The sequence below is a fragment of the Oncorhynchus keta genome, chromosome 13 (assembly GCF_023373465.1).
Source record: "Oncorhynchus keta strain PuntledgeMale-10-30-2019 chromosome 13, Oket_V2, whole genome shotgun sequence".
Taxonomy (NCBI): domain Eukaryota; kingdom Metazoa; phylum Chordata; class Actinopteri; order Salmoniformes; family Salmonidae; genus Oncorhynchus; species Oncorhynchus keta.
The window spans coordinates 8,264,654-8,280,915 of record NC_068433.1 but is presented as its reverse complement, the minus strand read 5'-3'; the positions used below and the strand labels follow the sequence as shown (position 1 = coordinate 8,280,915).

Here is a 16,262-nt window from a genome sequence, read left to right as displayed (position 1 = left end):
CTTTCCTGTGTTGTTCTCTCACTTGTTCTTCCCTTTCCTGTGTTGTTCTCTCACTTGTTCTCCTCTTTCCTGTGTTGTTCTCTCACTTGTTCTCCTCTTTCCTTTCCTGTGTTGTTCTCTCACTTGTTCTTCCCTTTCCTGTGTTGTTCTCTCACTTGTTCTCCTCTTTCCTGTGTTGTTCTCTCACTTGTTCTCCTCTTTCCTGTGTTGTTCTCTCACTTGTTCTTCTCTTTCCTGTGTTGTTCTCTCACTTGTTCTTCTCTTTCCTGTGTTGTTCTCTCACTTGTTCTTCTCTTTCCTGTGTTGTTCTCTCACTTGTTCTCCTCTTTCCTGTGTTGTTATCTCACTTGTTCTCCTCTTTCCTGTGTTGTTCTCTCACTTGTTCTCCTCTTTCCTGTGTTGTTCTCTCACTTGTTCTCCTCTTTCCTGTGTTGTTCTCTCACTTGTTCTCCTCTTTCCCGTGTTGTTCTCTCACTTGTTCTCCTCTTTCCTGTGTTGTTCTCTCACTTGTTCTCCTCTTTCCTGTGTTGTTCTCTCACTTGTTCTCCTCTTTCCTGTGTTGTTCTCTCACTTGTTCTCCTCTTTCATGTGTTGTTCTCTCACTTGTTCTCCTCTTTCCTGTGTTGTTCTCTCACTTGTTCTCCTCTTTCATGTGTTGTTCTCTCACTTGTTCTCCTCTTTCCTGTGTTGTTCTCTCACTTGTTCTCCTCTTTCCTGTGTTGTTCTCTCACTTGTTCTCCTCTTTCCTGTGTTGTTCTCTCACTTGTTCTCCTCTTTCCTGTGTTGTTCTCTCACTTGTTCTCCTCTTTCCTGTGTTGTTCTCTCACTTGTTCTCCTCTTTCCTGTGTTGTTCTCTCACTTGTTCTCCTCTTTCCTGTGTTGTTCTCTCACTTGTTCTCCTCTTTCCTGTGTTGTTCTCTCACTTGTTCTCCTCTTTCATGTGTTGTTCTCTCACTTGTTCTCCTCTTTCCTGTGTTGTTCTCTCACTTGTTCTCCTCTTTCCTGTGTTGTTCTCTCACTTGTTCTCCTCTTTCCTGTGTTGTTCTCTCACTTGTTCTTCTCTTTCCTGTGTTGTTCTCTCACTTGTTCTCCTCTTTCCTGTGTTGTTCTCTCACTTGTTCTCCTCTTTCCTGTGTTGTTCTCTCACTTGTTCTCCTCTTTCCTGTGTTGTTCTCTCACTTGTTCTCCTCTTTCCTGTGTTGTTCTCTCACTTGTTCTCCTCTTTCCTGTGTTGTTCTCTCACTTGTTCTCCTCTTTCCTGTGTTGTTCTCTCACTTGTTCTCCTCTTTCCTGTGTTGTTCTCTCACTTGTTCTCCTCTTTCCTGTGTTGTTCTCTCACTTGTTCTTCTCTTTCCTGTGTTGTTCTCTCACTTGTTCTTCTCTTTCCTGTGTTGTTCTCTCACTTGTTCTCCTCTTTCCTGTGTTGTTCTCTCACTTGTTCTTGTTCTTACCCTTCTACACTTTTCAAGCCGGGTATTGTTTGGATAACGGGAGTGACTGTTGTCATGTGCATATGTATTTATGTTTAGGCATGTGTGTGTGTGTGTGTGTGTGTGTGTGTGTGAATGATAGTGTGTGTGTGTGTGAATCATAGTGTGTGTGTGTGAATCATTGTGTGTGTGTGTGTGTGTGTGTGTGTGTGTGTGTGTGTGTGTGTGTGTGTGTGTGTGTGTGTGTGTGTGTGTGTGTGTGTGTGTGTGTGTGAATTTGTCACATGCTTCAGGAAAGCAATTAACACACCTCTACGGACCTGAAAGCCTTCAATGACAGAGTGTGCATGTGGCTGGACAGAAAAGCTCCTATAGCAAACACTTATTGTCAATCTGGTGCTTCAGACCAACCAACCAACCAACACCCTGGAACATATCAGTGGAGTAATAGTGACACCAACTGGTGATACGATGGAGCTGTGTGGAAATGCCCTTGACAACAATTAGAAAATTAGATGCTTGGAACTTCCTTTTAGGTCTTAAATGTAATTCTGTTAATTATATAAAATAAACAAACAAATGTAAGGTGTAAATTATGTTTTTGAAAAAGAGGGAATAACACTACTTAATAAATAGACTGTATACCATGTACATTGTTATATTTATTAATAAATAGGCTGTATACCATGTACATTGATATATTTATTAGTAAATAGACTGTATACCATGTACATTGATATATTTATTAATAAACAGACTGTATACCATGTACATTGATATATTTATTAATATATAGACTGTATACCATGTACATTGTTATATTTATTAATAAAAAGACAGTATACCATGTACATTGATATATTTATTAATATATAGACTGTATACCATGTACATTGTTATATGTATTAATATATAGACTGTATACCATGTACATTGTTATATGTATTAATATATAGACTGTAAAGAGCAGTGAGGTATAAAGAGCAGTGAGGTATAAAGAGCAGTGAGGTATAAAGAGCAGTGAGGTATAAAGAGCAGTGAGGTGTAAAGAGCAGTGAGGTGTAAAGAGCAGTGAGGTGTAAAGAGCAGTGAGGTATAAAGAGCGGTGAGGTATAAAGAGCAGTGAGGTATAAAGAGCAGTGAGGTATAAAGAGCAGTGAGGTATAAAGAGCAGTGAGGTATAAAGAGCAGTGAGGTATAAAGAGCAGTGAGGTATAAAGAGTAGTGAGGTATAAAGAGCAGTGAGGTATAAAGAGCAGTGAGGTGTAAAGAGCAGTGAGGTATAAAGAGCAGTGAGGTATAAAGAGCAGTGAGGTATAAAGAGTAGTGAGGTATAAAGAGCAGTGAGGTATAAAGAGCAGTGAGGTGTAAAGAGCAGTGAGGTATAAAGAGCAGTGAGGTATAATAAAGAGCAGTGAGGTATAAAGAGCGGTGAGGTATAAAGAGCAGTGAGGTATAAAGAGCGGTGAGGTGTAAAGAGCAGTGAGGTATAAAGAGCGGTGAGGTATAAAGAGCAGTGAGGTATAAAGAGCAGTGAGGTATAAAGAGCAGTGAGGTATAAAGAGCAGTGAGGTATAAAGAGCAGTGAGGTATAAAGAGTAGTGAGGTATAAAGAGCAGTGAGGTATAAAGAGCAGTGAGGTATAAAGAGCAGTGAGGTATAAAGAGCAGTGAGGTATAAAGAGCAGTGAGGTATAAAGAGCAGTGAGGTATAAAGAGCAGTGAGGTATAAAGAGCGGTGAGGTATAAAGAGCGGTGAGGTATAAAGAGCAGTGAGGTATAAAGAGCAGTGAGGTATAAAGAGCAGTGAGGTATAAAGAGCGGTGAGGTATAAAGAGCAGTGAGGTATAAAGAGCAGTGAGGTATAAAGAGCAGTGAGGTATAAAGAGCAGTGAGGTATAAAGAGCAGTGAGGTATAAAGAGCAGTGAGGTATAAAGAGCAGTGAGGTATAAAGAGCAGTGAGGTATAAAGAGCAGTGAGGTATAAAGAGCAGTGAGGTATAAAGAGCAGTGAGGTATAAAGAGCAGTGAGGTATAAAGAGCAGTGAGGTATAAAGAGCAGTGAGGTATAAAGAGCGGTGAGGTATAAAGAGCAGTGAGGTATAAAGAGCAGTGAGGTATAAAGAGCAGTGAGGTATAAAGAGCGGTGAGGTATAAAGAGCAGTGAGGTATAAAGAGCAGTGAGGTATAAAGAGCAGTGAGGTATAAAGAGCAGTGAGGTATAAAGAGCAGTGAGGTGTAAAGAGCAGTGAGGTATAAAGAGCGGTGAGGTATAAAGAGCGGTGAGGTATAAAGAGCAGTGAGGTATAAAGAGCAGTGAGGTATAAAGAGCGGTGAGGTATAAAGAGCGGTGAGGTATAAAGAGCAGTGAGGTATAAAGAGCAGTGAGGTATAAAGAGCAGTGAGGTATAAAGAGCAGTGAGGTATAAAGAGTAGTGAGGTATAAAGAGCAGTGAGGTATAAAGAGCAGTGAGGTATAAAGAGCAGTGAGGTATAAAGAGCAGTGAGGTATAAAGAGCAGTGAGGTATAAAGAGCAGTGAGGTATAAAGAGCAGTGAGGTATAAAGAGCAGTGAGGTATAAAGAGCGGTGAGGTATAAAGAGCAGTGAGGTGTAAAGAGCAGTGAGGTGTAAAGAGCGGTGAGGTGTAAAGAGCGGTGAGGTGTAAAGAGCAGTGAGGTATAAAGAGCAGTGAGGTGTAAAGAGCAGTGAGGTATAAAGAGCAGTGAGGTATAAAGAGCAGTGAGGTATAAAGAGCGGTGAGGTATAAAGAGCAGTGAGGTGTAAAGAGCAGTGAGGTGTAAAGAGCGGTGAGGTGTAAAGAGCGGTGAGGTGTAAAGAGCAGTGAGGTATAAAGAGCAGTGAGGTATAAAGAGCGGTGAGGTATAAAGAGCAGTGAGGTGTAAAGAGCAGTGAGGTGTAAAGAGCGGTGAGGTGTAAAGAGCGGTGAGGTGTAAAGAGCAGTGAGGTATAAAGAGCGGTGAGGTATAAAGAGCGGTGAGGTGTAAAGAGCAGTGAGGTATAAAGAGCAGTGAGGTATAAAGAGCAGTGAGGTATAAAGAGCGGTGAGGTATAAAGAGCAGTGAGGTGTAAAGAGCAGTGAGGTGTAAAGAGCGGTGAGGTGTAAAGAGCGGTGAGGTGTAAAGAGCAGTGAGGTATAAAGAGCAGTGAGGTGTAAAGAGCAGTGAGGTATAAAGAGCAGTGAGGTATAAAGAGCAGTGAGGTATAAAGAGCGGTGAGGTATAAAGAGCGGTGTTAGAGGTGTTAGGAAGAGAGAGAGAGATTTTTGCATTAAGGGGCTTTGCAGTATAACACACAGACAGCCAGACGGATCACTCATCGCCTTTGCCTCAACACACACACACACACACACACACACACACACACAAAATCCTAGCTTTGGGGCTAGCCCTTTCAAAAACTGACAGACAGGTTCACATGTGACGTTAGATCGCCCCCCCAAGGGTTCTGTTGAGGGCCCCCCTTCGGCCCCTGGAGGCTCCTATATGTCTGGGAGTCAGAGGTTGACGAAATCTGACGAAAGGAGGTGATTGACACTTATCGTCGTCTAGGGAAACCCTCGGGGGGGGCGGAGTGAGAAGTTGAGAACGCCACTCTCTCAACTCTCCCACGCCACTGATGATATCACACAGCCTGGAGACCATAGGGTGGTGATTACTTTAGTCTGGGAACATTGGAGAGCCTTAGAACTAGGTAGGGGGTGATGATGACAGAGGGGGATGAGAGAGATGGAAGGAGTAAAAGTAGGAAAAGTTGTGTAAAGTTGATAAAAGTTTCCCATAATGCATTGGGAGACTCCAAGGGTGTTTTTTTTTTTCTTTCTTTCCTGCAACCAGAAACGTGTGGGAATCCTGAATATTTGGGAAAAGTCAGATGCAATAATTACATAAATAACACCACAGTGTCCCTAACACCAGTGTCCCTAACACCAGTGTCCCTAACCGCACAGTGTCCCTAACCGCACAGTGTCCCTAACACCACAGTGTCCCTAACCGCACAGTGTCCCTAACACCAGTGTCCCTAACCGCACAGTGTCTCCCTAACACCACAGTGTCCCTAACCGCACAGTGTCCCTAACACCACAGTGTCCCTAACACCAGTGTCCCTAACCCCACAGTGTCCCTAACCCCACAGTGTCCCTAACCCCACAGTGTCCCTAACCGCACAGTGTCCCTAACCGCACAGTGTCCCTAACACCACAGTGTCCCTAACCGCACAGTGTCCCTAACCCCACAGTGTCCCTAACCCCACAGTGTCCCTAACCGCACAGTGTCCCTAACACCACAGTGTCCCTAACACCACAGTGTCCCTAACCGCACAGTGTCCCTAACACCACAGTGTCCCTAACACCACAGTGTCCCTAACACCACAGTGTCCCTAACCGCACAGTGTCCCTAACCGCACAGTGTCCCTAACACCACAGTGTCCCTAACCGCACAGTGTCCCTAACACCACAGTGTCCCTAACACCACAGTGTCCCTAACACCACAGTGTCCCTAACACCACAGTGTCCCTAACCCCACAGTGTCCCTAACACCACAGTGTCCCTAACACCACAGTGTCCCTAACCGCACAGTGTCCCTAACACCACAGTGTCCCTAACACCACAGTGTCCCTAACACAACAGTGTCCCTAACACCACAGTGTCCCTAACCGCACAGTGTCCCTAACCGCACAGTGTCCCTAACACCACAGTGTCCCTAACACCACAGTGTCCCTAACACCACAGTGTCCCTAACCGCACAGTGTCCCTAACACCACAGTGTCCCTAACACCACATTGTCCCTAACCGCAGTGTCCTTAACCCCACACTCTTCAACGTTCCCCCTCAGCCTCGGACAAAAGTTGGCATTGAGGGAGTGCCAACCTGCCTTGTGCCAATTTCATGTTTCCCGGTCACTGACCCCAACGTAGTGGTGTGATGTAGGATCAGTCCTGACCAATCACAGACAGCAGAGCAGAGAGAGACTGAAGCGAACCTCTCCCTTTCACCCAGATTGTGATCCTGCTCTGCTCCTGAGGCAGCGACATCACATTCAATTTCCTACTTTAAAAAGTCGAAAAACACTACTTATCCCCCCCCCCCCACACCGCCCTTAAATCAAATCAAAATACAATTGTATTGGCCACGTACACATATTTAACAGATGTTATGGCAGGGGTAGTGAAACACTTGTGTTCCTAGCTCCAACAGTACAGTAGGTATCTAAAACAATTCACAACAATACACACAAATCTAAATAGTAAAATAATGAATTAAGAAATAAATAAATATTAGATCAAGCAATGTCGGAGTGGCATTGACACGCCCCTCCCTTACCGCCCAAACCTACAACCAACACCCACTGTGATACCGAGGACAAAACACTGAGTTGCCGCCTCTCTCCTTCCCTCCCCTCCCTCCCTCGAAACTGACTTACATTGCTGCGAGCGACCCATGTCCCAATAAATAAACCGACAAACGCAATGGAAAAATAGAGAGGGAGAGAAAGAGGGAGAACTGTAATTAGTAAGTGATTAACGAGTGGCATCAGGCAAGGTTTGCATTATTGATTGTGATGTTGGGCAAAGCTGCAACGCTGCCTGCCTGCCTGCCTGTCCGTCCGTCCGTCCGCCCGCCCGTCCGTCCGTCCGCCCGTCCGCCCGTCCGCCCGCCCGCCCGCCCGCCCGTCCGTCCGTCTGTCTGCCTGTCTGCCTGTCTGCCTGCCTGCCTGCCTGTCTGCCTGCCTGCCGAAAACGTGCTGGCCTAGCCCAGGGAGATGCACACTGAGGGCGCCGACAAACACCACACAGAGTCAGAAAGACAGAGTCAAAAATACACACAGAGTCAGAAACACACACAGAGAAACACACAGTCAGAAAAGCACGTTGTCAGAAACACACACAGAGAAACACACACACAGTCAGAAACACAAAAAGAGAAACACACACACACAGTCAAACACACAAAGAGAAACACACACACATTCAGAGCGATAGTCTCCCATTCTCAGTTATAAGTTGCCTGCTCTGATGAGGGTCTATGGCAAGATCAATAAGTTACAAACACAAATTCAGAAACACATTCTCTTTACACTACAAGTTCAGTCTGCTGAGAGTCAGATGCAAAGCCAACAAGGTAAAAAGACAAAAAAGTTCAGTCAAACCACCAGAATGAAAGAGAATCGAAACCTCACTCATCTATACAGTAGCCTTAAACTTCGGTTCCGTCTACCGTGTGAATAGTCGAGCTCAGAGTCAATACTTTCTGTCTCCATAACAGTCGAAAAGCTGATGACAGTAAAAACAAGAGCTACAAAACCGCATAAACAATCTGATGTCAAAACCCAAAAAATGTGAAGGTTAAATTCCACTGTCTGTCTGTCTGTCTGTCTGTCTGTCTGTCTGTCTGTCTGTCTGTCTGTCTGTCTGTCTGTCTGTCTGTCTCTGGTCTGTCTGTCTGTCTGTCACTGGTCTGTCTGTATGTCTGTCTCTGGTCTGTCTGTCTGTCTCTCTCTGTTCTGTCTGTCTGTCTCTGGTCTGTCTGTCACTGGTCTGTCTGTATGTCTGTCTCTGGTCTGTCTGTCTGTCTCTGGTCTGCCTGTCTGTCTCTGGTCTGCCTGTCTCTGGTCAGCCTGGATGTCTCTCTCTGGTCTGTCTGTCACTGGTCTGTGTGTCTGTCTGTCTCTGGTCTGTCTGTCTGTCTGTCTCTGGTCTGTCTGTCTGTCTCTGGTCTGTCTGTCACTGGTATGTGTGTCTGTATGTCTGTCTCTGGTCTGTCTGTCTGTCTGTCTCTGGTCTGTCTGTGTCTGGTCTGTCTGTCTCTGGTCTGTCTGTCTGTCTGTCTGTCTGTCTGTCTGTCTGTCTGTCTGTCTGTCTGTCTCTGGTCTGTCTGTCTGTCTCTGGTCTGTCTGTCTCTGGTCTGTCTGTCTGTCTCTCTCTGTTCTGTCTGTCTGTCTCTGGTCTGTCTGTCACTGGTCTGTCTGTATGTCTGTCTCTGGTCTGCCTGTCTGTCTCTGGTCTGCCTGTCTCTGGTCAGCCTGGATGTCTCTCTCTGGTCTGTCTGTCACTGGTCTGTGTGTCTGTCTGTCTCTGGTCTGTCTGTCTGTCTGTCTCTGGTCTGTCTGTCACTGGTATGTGTGTCTGTATGTCTGTCTCTGGTCTGTCTGTCTGTCTCTGGTCTGTCTGTCTCTGGTCTGTCTGTCTCTGGTCTGTCTGTCTGTCTGTCTCTGGTCTGTCTGTCTGTCTGTCTGTCTGTCTGTCTGTCTGTCTGTCTGTCTGTCTGTCTGTCTGTCTGTCTGTGGTCTGTCTGTCTCTGGTCTGTCTGTCTGTCTGTCTCTGGTCTGTCTGTCTGTCTGTCTGTCTCTGGTCTGTCTGTATGTCTGTCTCTGGTCTGTCTGTATGTCTGTCTCTGGTCTGTCTGTATGTCTGTCTCTGGTCTGTCTGTCTCTGGTCTGTCTGTCTGTCTCTGGTCTGTCCTCCCTGCTCACTCTAAAGGTTTAGCTCTTCTTCCCCTCCCTTGCTCCAGACAAGGCAGCACTAAGCGTAACCTAACCTTTCACGCTGGAAGAGGAGAACAGACAGATAGATGAAGAGAGGCTGAGGGAGAGAAGAGGGACGAAGCGAGAGAGACAGAGGGAGGGAGAAAGGGAGAAATCTGCCGAGGGAGGCAGTAAAGAGTCTTCCTGCACTCCTCTCCTCTTCCCTTCAGCAGCAGATGTTGTGCCAACATCGATATGCTGCACTGTACAGTCAGGCACCAAGAGCCACTGGTACCCATTTAAGTGTGACAGAATGTCACTCTGTCCTTGATCCCATTCTTTACAGTGCCATGTTAATGATAGTAGAGAAAAGGGGAACGGCATAGACCGGATGGGTTGGATTTACACTACATGGTCAAAAGTATGTGGACATGTACTCATTGTCTAACATCTCATTCCAAAATCATGGGCATTAGTATGGAGTTGGTCCCTTTTTGCTGCTATAACAACCTCCACTCTTCTGGGAAGGCTTTCTCCTTCTGGGAAGGTGTTCGATGGGTAGAGGTCAGGCCTCTGTGCAGGCCAGTCAAGTTCTTCCACACCGATCTCGACAAACCATTTCTGTATGGACCTCACTTTGTGCATGGGGGCATTGTCATGCTGAAACAGGAATTTGCCTTCCTCAAACTGTTGCCACAAAGTTGGAAGCACAGAATAATTTAGAATGTCATTGTATACTGCAGCGTTAATATTTCCCTTCACTGGAAGTAAAGGACCTAGCCCGAACCATGAAAAACAGCCCCAGACCATTATTCCTCGTTCACCAAACTTTACAGTTGGCACTATGCATTGGGGTAGTGATGTCGGCATCCTCCAAACCCAGATTCGTCTATCGAACTGCCAGATGGTGAAGCGTGATTCATCACTCCAGAGAATGAGTTTCCACTGCTCCAGAGTCCAAAGCCGGCGAGCTTTACACCACTCCAGCCGACACTTGGCATTGTGCATGGTGATCTTAAGCTTGTGTACAGCTGCTCGGCCAACGAAACCCATTTCCTGAAGCTCCAGACGAACAGTTATTGTGCTGACGATGCTTCCAGAGGCAGTTTGGACCTTGGTAGTGAGTGTTAAGACATTTTTTGCACACTACGCGCTTCAGCACTCGGCGGTCCCGTTCTGTGAACTTGTGTGGCCTACCACTTCGTGTCTGAGCCGTTGTTGCTCCTAAATGTTTCTACCTCACAATAACAGCACTTAGAGTTGACCGTGGCAGCTCTAGCAGGGCAGACATTTGATGAACTGACTTGTTGAAGAGGTGGCATCCTATGACGGTGCTACGTTGAAAGTCACTGAGCTCTTCAGTAAGGCCATTCAATGTTTGTCTATGGAGATTGCATAGCTGTGTGCTCGATTTTGTACACATGTCAGCAATGGGTGTGGCTAAAATAGCCAAATCCATTCATTTGAAGGGGTGTCCACATACTTTAGTATATACAGTGCATTCAGAATGTATTCAGACCCCTTGACTTTTAAGTTACAGCCTTATTCTAAAATGGATTAAATAGTTTTTTCCCTCATTAATCTACACACCCCATAATACCCCATAATGACATCACAATACCCCATAATGACATCACAATATCCCCATAATGACATCACAATACACCATAATGACATCACAATATCCCCATAATGACATCACAATACCCCATAATGACAAAGCAAAAACTGGTTTTTAGAAATATTTCCAAATGTATAAAAAATAACAAAAGGAAATACCACATTCACATAAGTATTCAGACCCTTTACTGAATACTTTGTTGAAGCGCCATTGGCAGCGATTACAGCCTCGAGTCTTCTTGGGTATGACGCTACAAGCTTGGCACACCAGTATTTGGGGAGTTTCTCTGCAGATCCTCTCAAGCTCTGTCACGTTGGCTGTGGAGCGTCACTGCTAGCCCTCTATAGGTTTTGTACCTAATGTTGCACATGGGGAATTTGGGGAATTTTCTTAGGTGTAAACTTGCCGTGGGAATTAACGGGAATATATGGGAATTAATGGGAATATTAAAATTCAAATTAATATGTATACCATTTAAAATATAGATGTTTTTTGCATTGGATATATTTACCATATCATATGGAGACAGAAACATAAACGTTTTTATCTTATAAGTAAACATAATTACAAATGAATAAATCCTTCCAATAAGAAAAAAAAACACAATAATATGTTACGAATTGAACTTTAATTAAATGAGTTGACTCTTGACATGGGATGATTTCACTGGATAACAAAAGAAAGGGAATATTGAATGATCCCCAATGATCCATCGTATCTCCCAAAAAATGTTTTCAACATACATCTGGAAAATGATAGTCTAGAAACTAAAGCTTTGGTTGTCTTCCTCTCGGGTTTCCATGTCTTCTCCCTGGACCTCCTCAATGTCCACCTCTTGAACATCAGACTGAGACCTCATCTTCCATGACACTTTCCAACCTTGTTGAGGATGGCTCGTTGTCAGGCTCAAAAAGCCTTAAATGTGCCCGGATGGACACCAATTTTTAAACCTTGTATTGGTCAGCTTGTTGCGTGCTTTGGTGTGTGTGTTCCCAAACAAGGACCAGTTGCGCTCTGAAGCAGCTGATGTCGGTGGGATTTGGAGGATGATGGAGGCAACAGGGGAAAGAGCCTCAGATCCACAAAGTCCCTTCCACCAGGTGGCTGATGAGATATGTTGGCATGATTGCCATATTGCATCTCCATCACAAAGCCCTTGCTTGGAAGTGTACTTCGCCAGACTGCCAAGAACCTTGCCCTCATCCAGGCCAAGGTGGCGAGACACGATAGTGATAACACCATGGGCCTTGTTGATTTCTGTACTAGACAGGCTGCTCTTGCCAGCATTCTTGGAGTCCAACATGTACGCTGTGGCATGTATGGGCTTCAGGCAGAAGTCTTCAAGCTTTTTTATGTATTTCAGAACTGCAGTTTCCTCTGCTTGGAGCAACAGTGATGTGGGCAGGGCAGTACGGATTTCTTCTCGTACATCTGCAAGCAGAATCTAAACATCAGACAGGATGGCATTGTCTCCCTCAATCCGTGCAATGGCTACCGCTATAGGTTTCTGGGGTTTCAGGCTGCTTACCACTCTCTCCCAAAATACATCCAGGAGGATCCTCTTCATGGGGCTGGCCATATCGGCAGACTTTTGACATTTCTTGGAGAGATTCCTTCCACTCCAGGAGACTGTCAAACATGATGACAACATACATAGACAGCTCGAGCAAGACAATCATCAGCATTACTCTGACTACATTCCTCCATCGAGTCAAATACACTTCTGATTCCAGAAGCACCATGAGCTGTTGCTATCGATAAGGTGTCTGATTCATCATTTTCACCTTGAATAGAAGGAGAGAGACTTTTGTCAGAGGTTGCTTAATGTTAGCACTGAGGGAACTTTATGCATTTGGCCAGATGATTCTGCAACTTTGTTGCATTCTTTACATATGATTTGGCACAGTATTTGCAAATGTACAAAGCTTTTCCTTCTACATTAGCTGCAGTGAAATGTCTCAACACATCAGATAGTGCCCGTGGCATTTTCCTGTAAAGATTTGTTTTTAAATTGTAAATTAAAATTAAAATACAATTCCATGTACAAATTAATATTTAGATTAAAAAAACTACTTTGTAAAATAAATGTTTTAACTTGAAACATGTTTACAAACATATTTGTAGAGCTCCATGAAACATGTGTATGGACATGTATGTAAACAGGTGTATGGACATGTATGGAAACAGGTGAATTAACACTCCTCAGTTAGTAGGCTCAAGCCAGCTAAAACCCACATGGTAGCAAAAACTAACTAGCAGAAAGTGTTAAGTTAGAAATGTTTTAAACACACTTTGCTGTAGGCTACTATTACTAGTTAACAAAAATAATGAATGTCATATAAAATACGTTCACCACTCCCAGTATTGTAATCTAAATTTACCAGAAATGTGATGGAAGAATGCACTGTGCATGCAGAGGGTTGCAATTCCATTGAATTGGGGTTAGTTTAACCAAAATATGCCACAAGATCTAGAATTAACTTATGTGTATCCCACAAAAAAAGGTTCACTGTTATAAGCCAACTCTTTTGATTAATTGAAGCAAAATTCCCCAAATTCCCAGGCTTAACTTCCCATGGAAAATGTCCAGAAATATTCCAGAAATTTACTGGAAAGTTTCCCGAATCATTGCAACCCTAGTCACTGCACAGCGATTTTCTGGTCTCTCCAAATATGTTTGATGGGTTCAAGTCCGGGTTCTGGCTGGGCCAATCAAGGACATTCATAGACTTGTTCCGAAGCCACTCCTGCGTTGTCTTGGCTGTGCGCTTAGGGTCGTTGTCCTGTTGGAAGGTGAACCTTCTTGGTTTCATCAGACCAGATAATTGTGTTTCTCATGGTCTGAGAGTCTCCAAGCAGGCTGTCATATACTTTTGCTGAAGAGTGGCTTCCGTTCGGCCACTCTACCATAAAGGCATGATTGGTGGAATGCTGCAGAGATGGTTGTCCTTCTGGAAGGTTCTCCCATCTCCGCAGAGGAACTCTGGAGCTCTGTCAGAGTGACCATTGGGTTCTTGGTCACCTCCCTGACCAAGGCCCTTCTTCCCGATTGCTCAGTTTGGCCGGGCGGCCAGCTCTAGGAAGAGTCTTGGTGGTTCCAAACTTCCTCCATTTAAGAATGATGGAGGCCACTGTGTCCTTGGGGACTTTCAATGCTGCAGACATGTTTTGGTACTCTTCCAGAGATCTGTGCCCTGACACAATCCTGTCTTGGAGCTCTACAGACAATTCCTTCGACCTCATGGCTTGGTTTTTGCGCTGAACCCTTTTATAGACAGGTGTGTCTTTTCAAATCATATCCAATCAATTGAATTTACCACAGGCGGACTCCAAGTTGTAGAAACAGCAAGGATGATCAATGGAAACAGGATGCACCTGAGCTCAATTTCGAGTCTCATTGCAAAGGGTCTGAATATTTTTGTAAATAAGGTATTTCTGTGTTTTCTTCTTAATACCTTATTTGTTTTAATCCATTATAGAATAAGGCTGTAAAGTAACAAAGTGTGGAAAAAGTCAAGGGGTCTGAGTACTTTCAGAATGCACTGTGCACTTTCCTAATGCAATGTTTGGGTGGATGGATCAGAGGGGTGGATGGATCAGAGGGGAGGATGGATCAGAGGGTGGATGGATTAGAGGGGTGGATGGATCAGAGGGGTGTACGGATTAGAGGGGTGGATGGATCAGAGGGTGGATGGATGGGTGGATGGATCAGAGGGTGGATGGATCAGAGGGTGGATGGATGGATGGATCAGAGGGGTGGATGGATCAGAGGGTGGATGGATCAGGGGGTGGATGGATCAGAGGGGTGGATGGATCAGAGGGTGGATGGATCAGAGGGTGGATGGATTAGAGGGTGGATGGATCAGAGGGTGGATGGATTAGAGGGTGGATGGATTAGAGGGTGGATGGATCAGAGGGTGGATGGATCAGAGGGTGGATGGATTGGATGGATCAGGGTGGATGGATCAGAGGGTGGATGGATCAGAGGGGTGGATGGATCAGAGGGTGGATGGATGGATCAGAGTGGTGGATGGATGTGGATCAGAGGGTGGATGGATCAGATGGATCAGAGGGTGGATGGATTGGATGGATCAGAGGGTGGATGGATGGGGTGGATGGATCAGAGGGTGGATGGATCAGAGGGTGGATGGATCAGATGGATCAGTGGATGGATCAGAGGGGTGGATGGATGAGGGGGATTAGGATGGATCAGTGGACAGGATGGATTATGGATCAGGGTGGATGGATCAGAGGGGTGGATGGATCAGAGGGGTGGATGTGTGGGTGGACGGATTAGAGAGTGGATGGATCAGAGGGGTGGATGGATCAGAGGGGTGGATGTGTGGGTGGATGTATTAGAGGGGTGGATGTATTACAGGGGTAGATGTGCTGTATTTGTCTTTGGACAGTGACTTGTCTTTCTTTGTTTTCCTTCAGCACGTTGGGTGTGAAATTATACAATTACTATGATGTTAGTCCAGACTGTCAGATTTATTTGAGGGTATTTTCATCCTTATCAGGTGAACTGTTTAGAAAGGAAGCACTTTTTGAACATAGTTTCTCCCCTCCCCCATTTTACACCACAGCGCCAAAACTAACAAAAAATGTATTTACAGTCCAAATACATTTGGACCTCATGGTAGGTACTGTACCTACTATCGTGTTGGTACAGAATACCTTTCTTCAGATAATGAAGATGTGGTGTGTGGAGGTGTGTGTGTAGGAGGAAGTTATGAACATGTGTGGTTGATTAGAAGACATGCCTGTTAGTGTGGTAGTGGTAGCGTGCAAAACATTAGAGTTGAAAGCACTTGTTGTGTGTGTGTGTGTGTGCGCGCGTGTGTGTGTGTGTGTGTGTGTGTGTGTGTGTGTGTGTGTGTGTGTGTGTGTGTGTGTGTGTGTGTGTGTGTGTGTGTGTGTATGTGTGTGTGTGTGACTGACCTTATCATTGTTGTAATAAGAGAGGTTCTCTCCATCAAACTTCACCCATCTTCTCTGAAAGACACAGTTTCTGAAAGTGAAAGAAGGAAAGTTGAAGAGCTGAAAGTAGTATGAATGTAAACAATAAAAATAAAATAAATGAAAAGTGTTGCTTTGAACTACTACAGAACAGCATCTCCACCCAACCACAAGACAAGTTAAATCAAGTTCATTGTGTACAGTAGAATAGTATCATACACAAGCCTGCCATATGGTACAGTAAAACAGGGTGTGGGTTATGCTGTTAAAATAAATGAATATTCAACATCTCAAACTAAGGCAGGTTGACAACGCTATGCTAATCATGTGGTTTCAGAAGAAGGGCACAAAAACAAAAAAAGAGGGAAGTGACAGATTTTTTTTTTTTTGTTGTAAGAGGAAGTATGAAAACATTAAACAAGCAGAGAAATACAAATATAAAGTAAAGCAACCGCTGGCTCGCTCTGAGGTTGTGAAAACTAAAAGAAGGTTTGGTTTCTCACACCTAAACAGAAGAGGACGAGAACAGAAACAAGAAGCTCTGTTAACCCACTTAAGGATTGCTGGGTAGTCCTTGGTCGAGTTCCTGCACGACTACATTGCAGACGCGTACATGATCTTACAACGCCTGGGTATTTAAAAAAGGTACACTATGCAGAAAATCGCTCCTCCATTTCCTGGCTGCTAAAATTCTAATAGTTTAGAATAGTCTAATTTCAGTTTATGTGACAAAACAAGCAACGTAGTATAGTGTGGAGATTTATTCTATCATC

At 44.6% G+C, this 16,262-nt stretch overlaps 1 protein-coding gene across 8 annotated transcripts in view; it reads right to left on the bottom strand.

The window, feature by feature from the left end:
• The window catches only part of arap2 (ArfGAP with RhoGAP domain, ankyrin repeat and PH domain 2), a 272,636-nt gene that overhangs the window by 228,401 nt on the left and 27,973 nt on the right, over positions 1-16,262 (bottom strand). For all 8 annotated transcript variants that reach the window (XR_008062416.1, XR_008062417.1, XR_008062418.1 and 5 more), the window contains exon 7: positions 15,472-15,541. Coding sequence is in view for 1 of the 8 variants with exons in the window: in XM_052459291.1 (XP_052315251.1) it covers positions 15,472-15,541 (70 nt within the window). In the remaining 7 variants the exon portion in view is untranslated. The remainder of the gene's footprint in view (positions 1-15,471; positions 15,542-16,262) is intronic.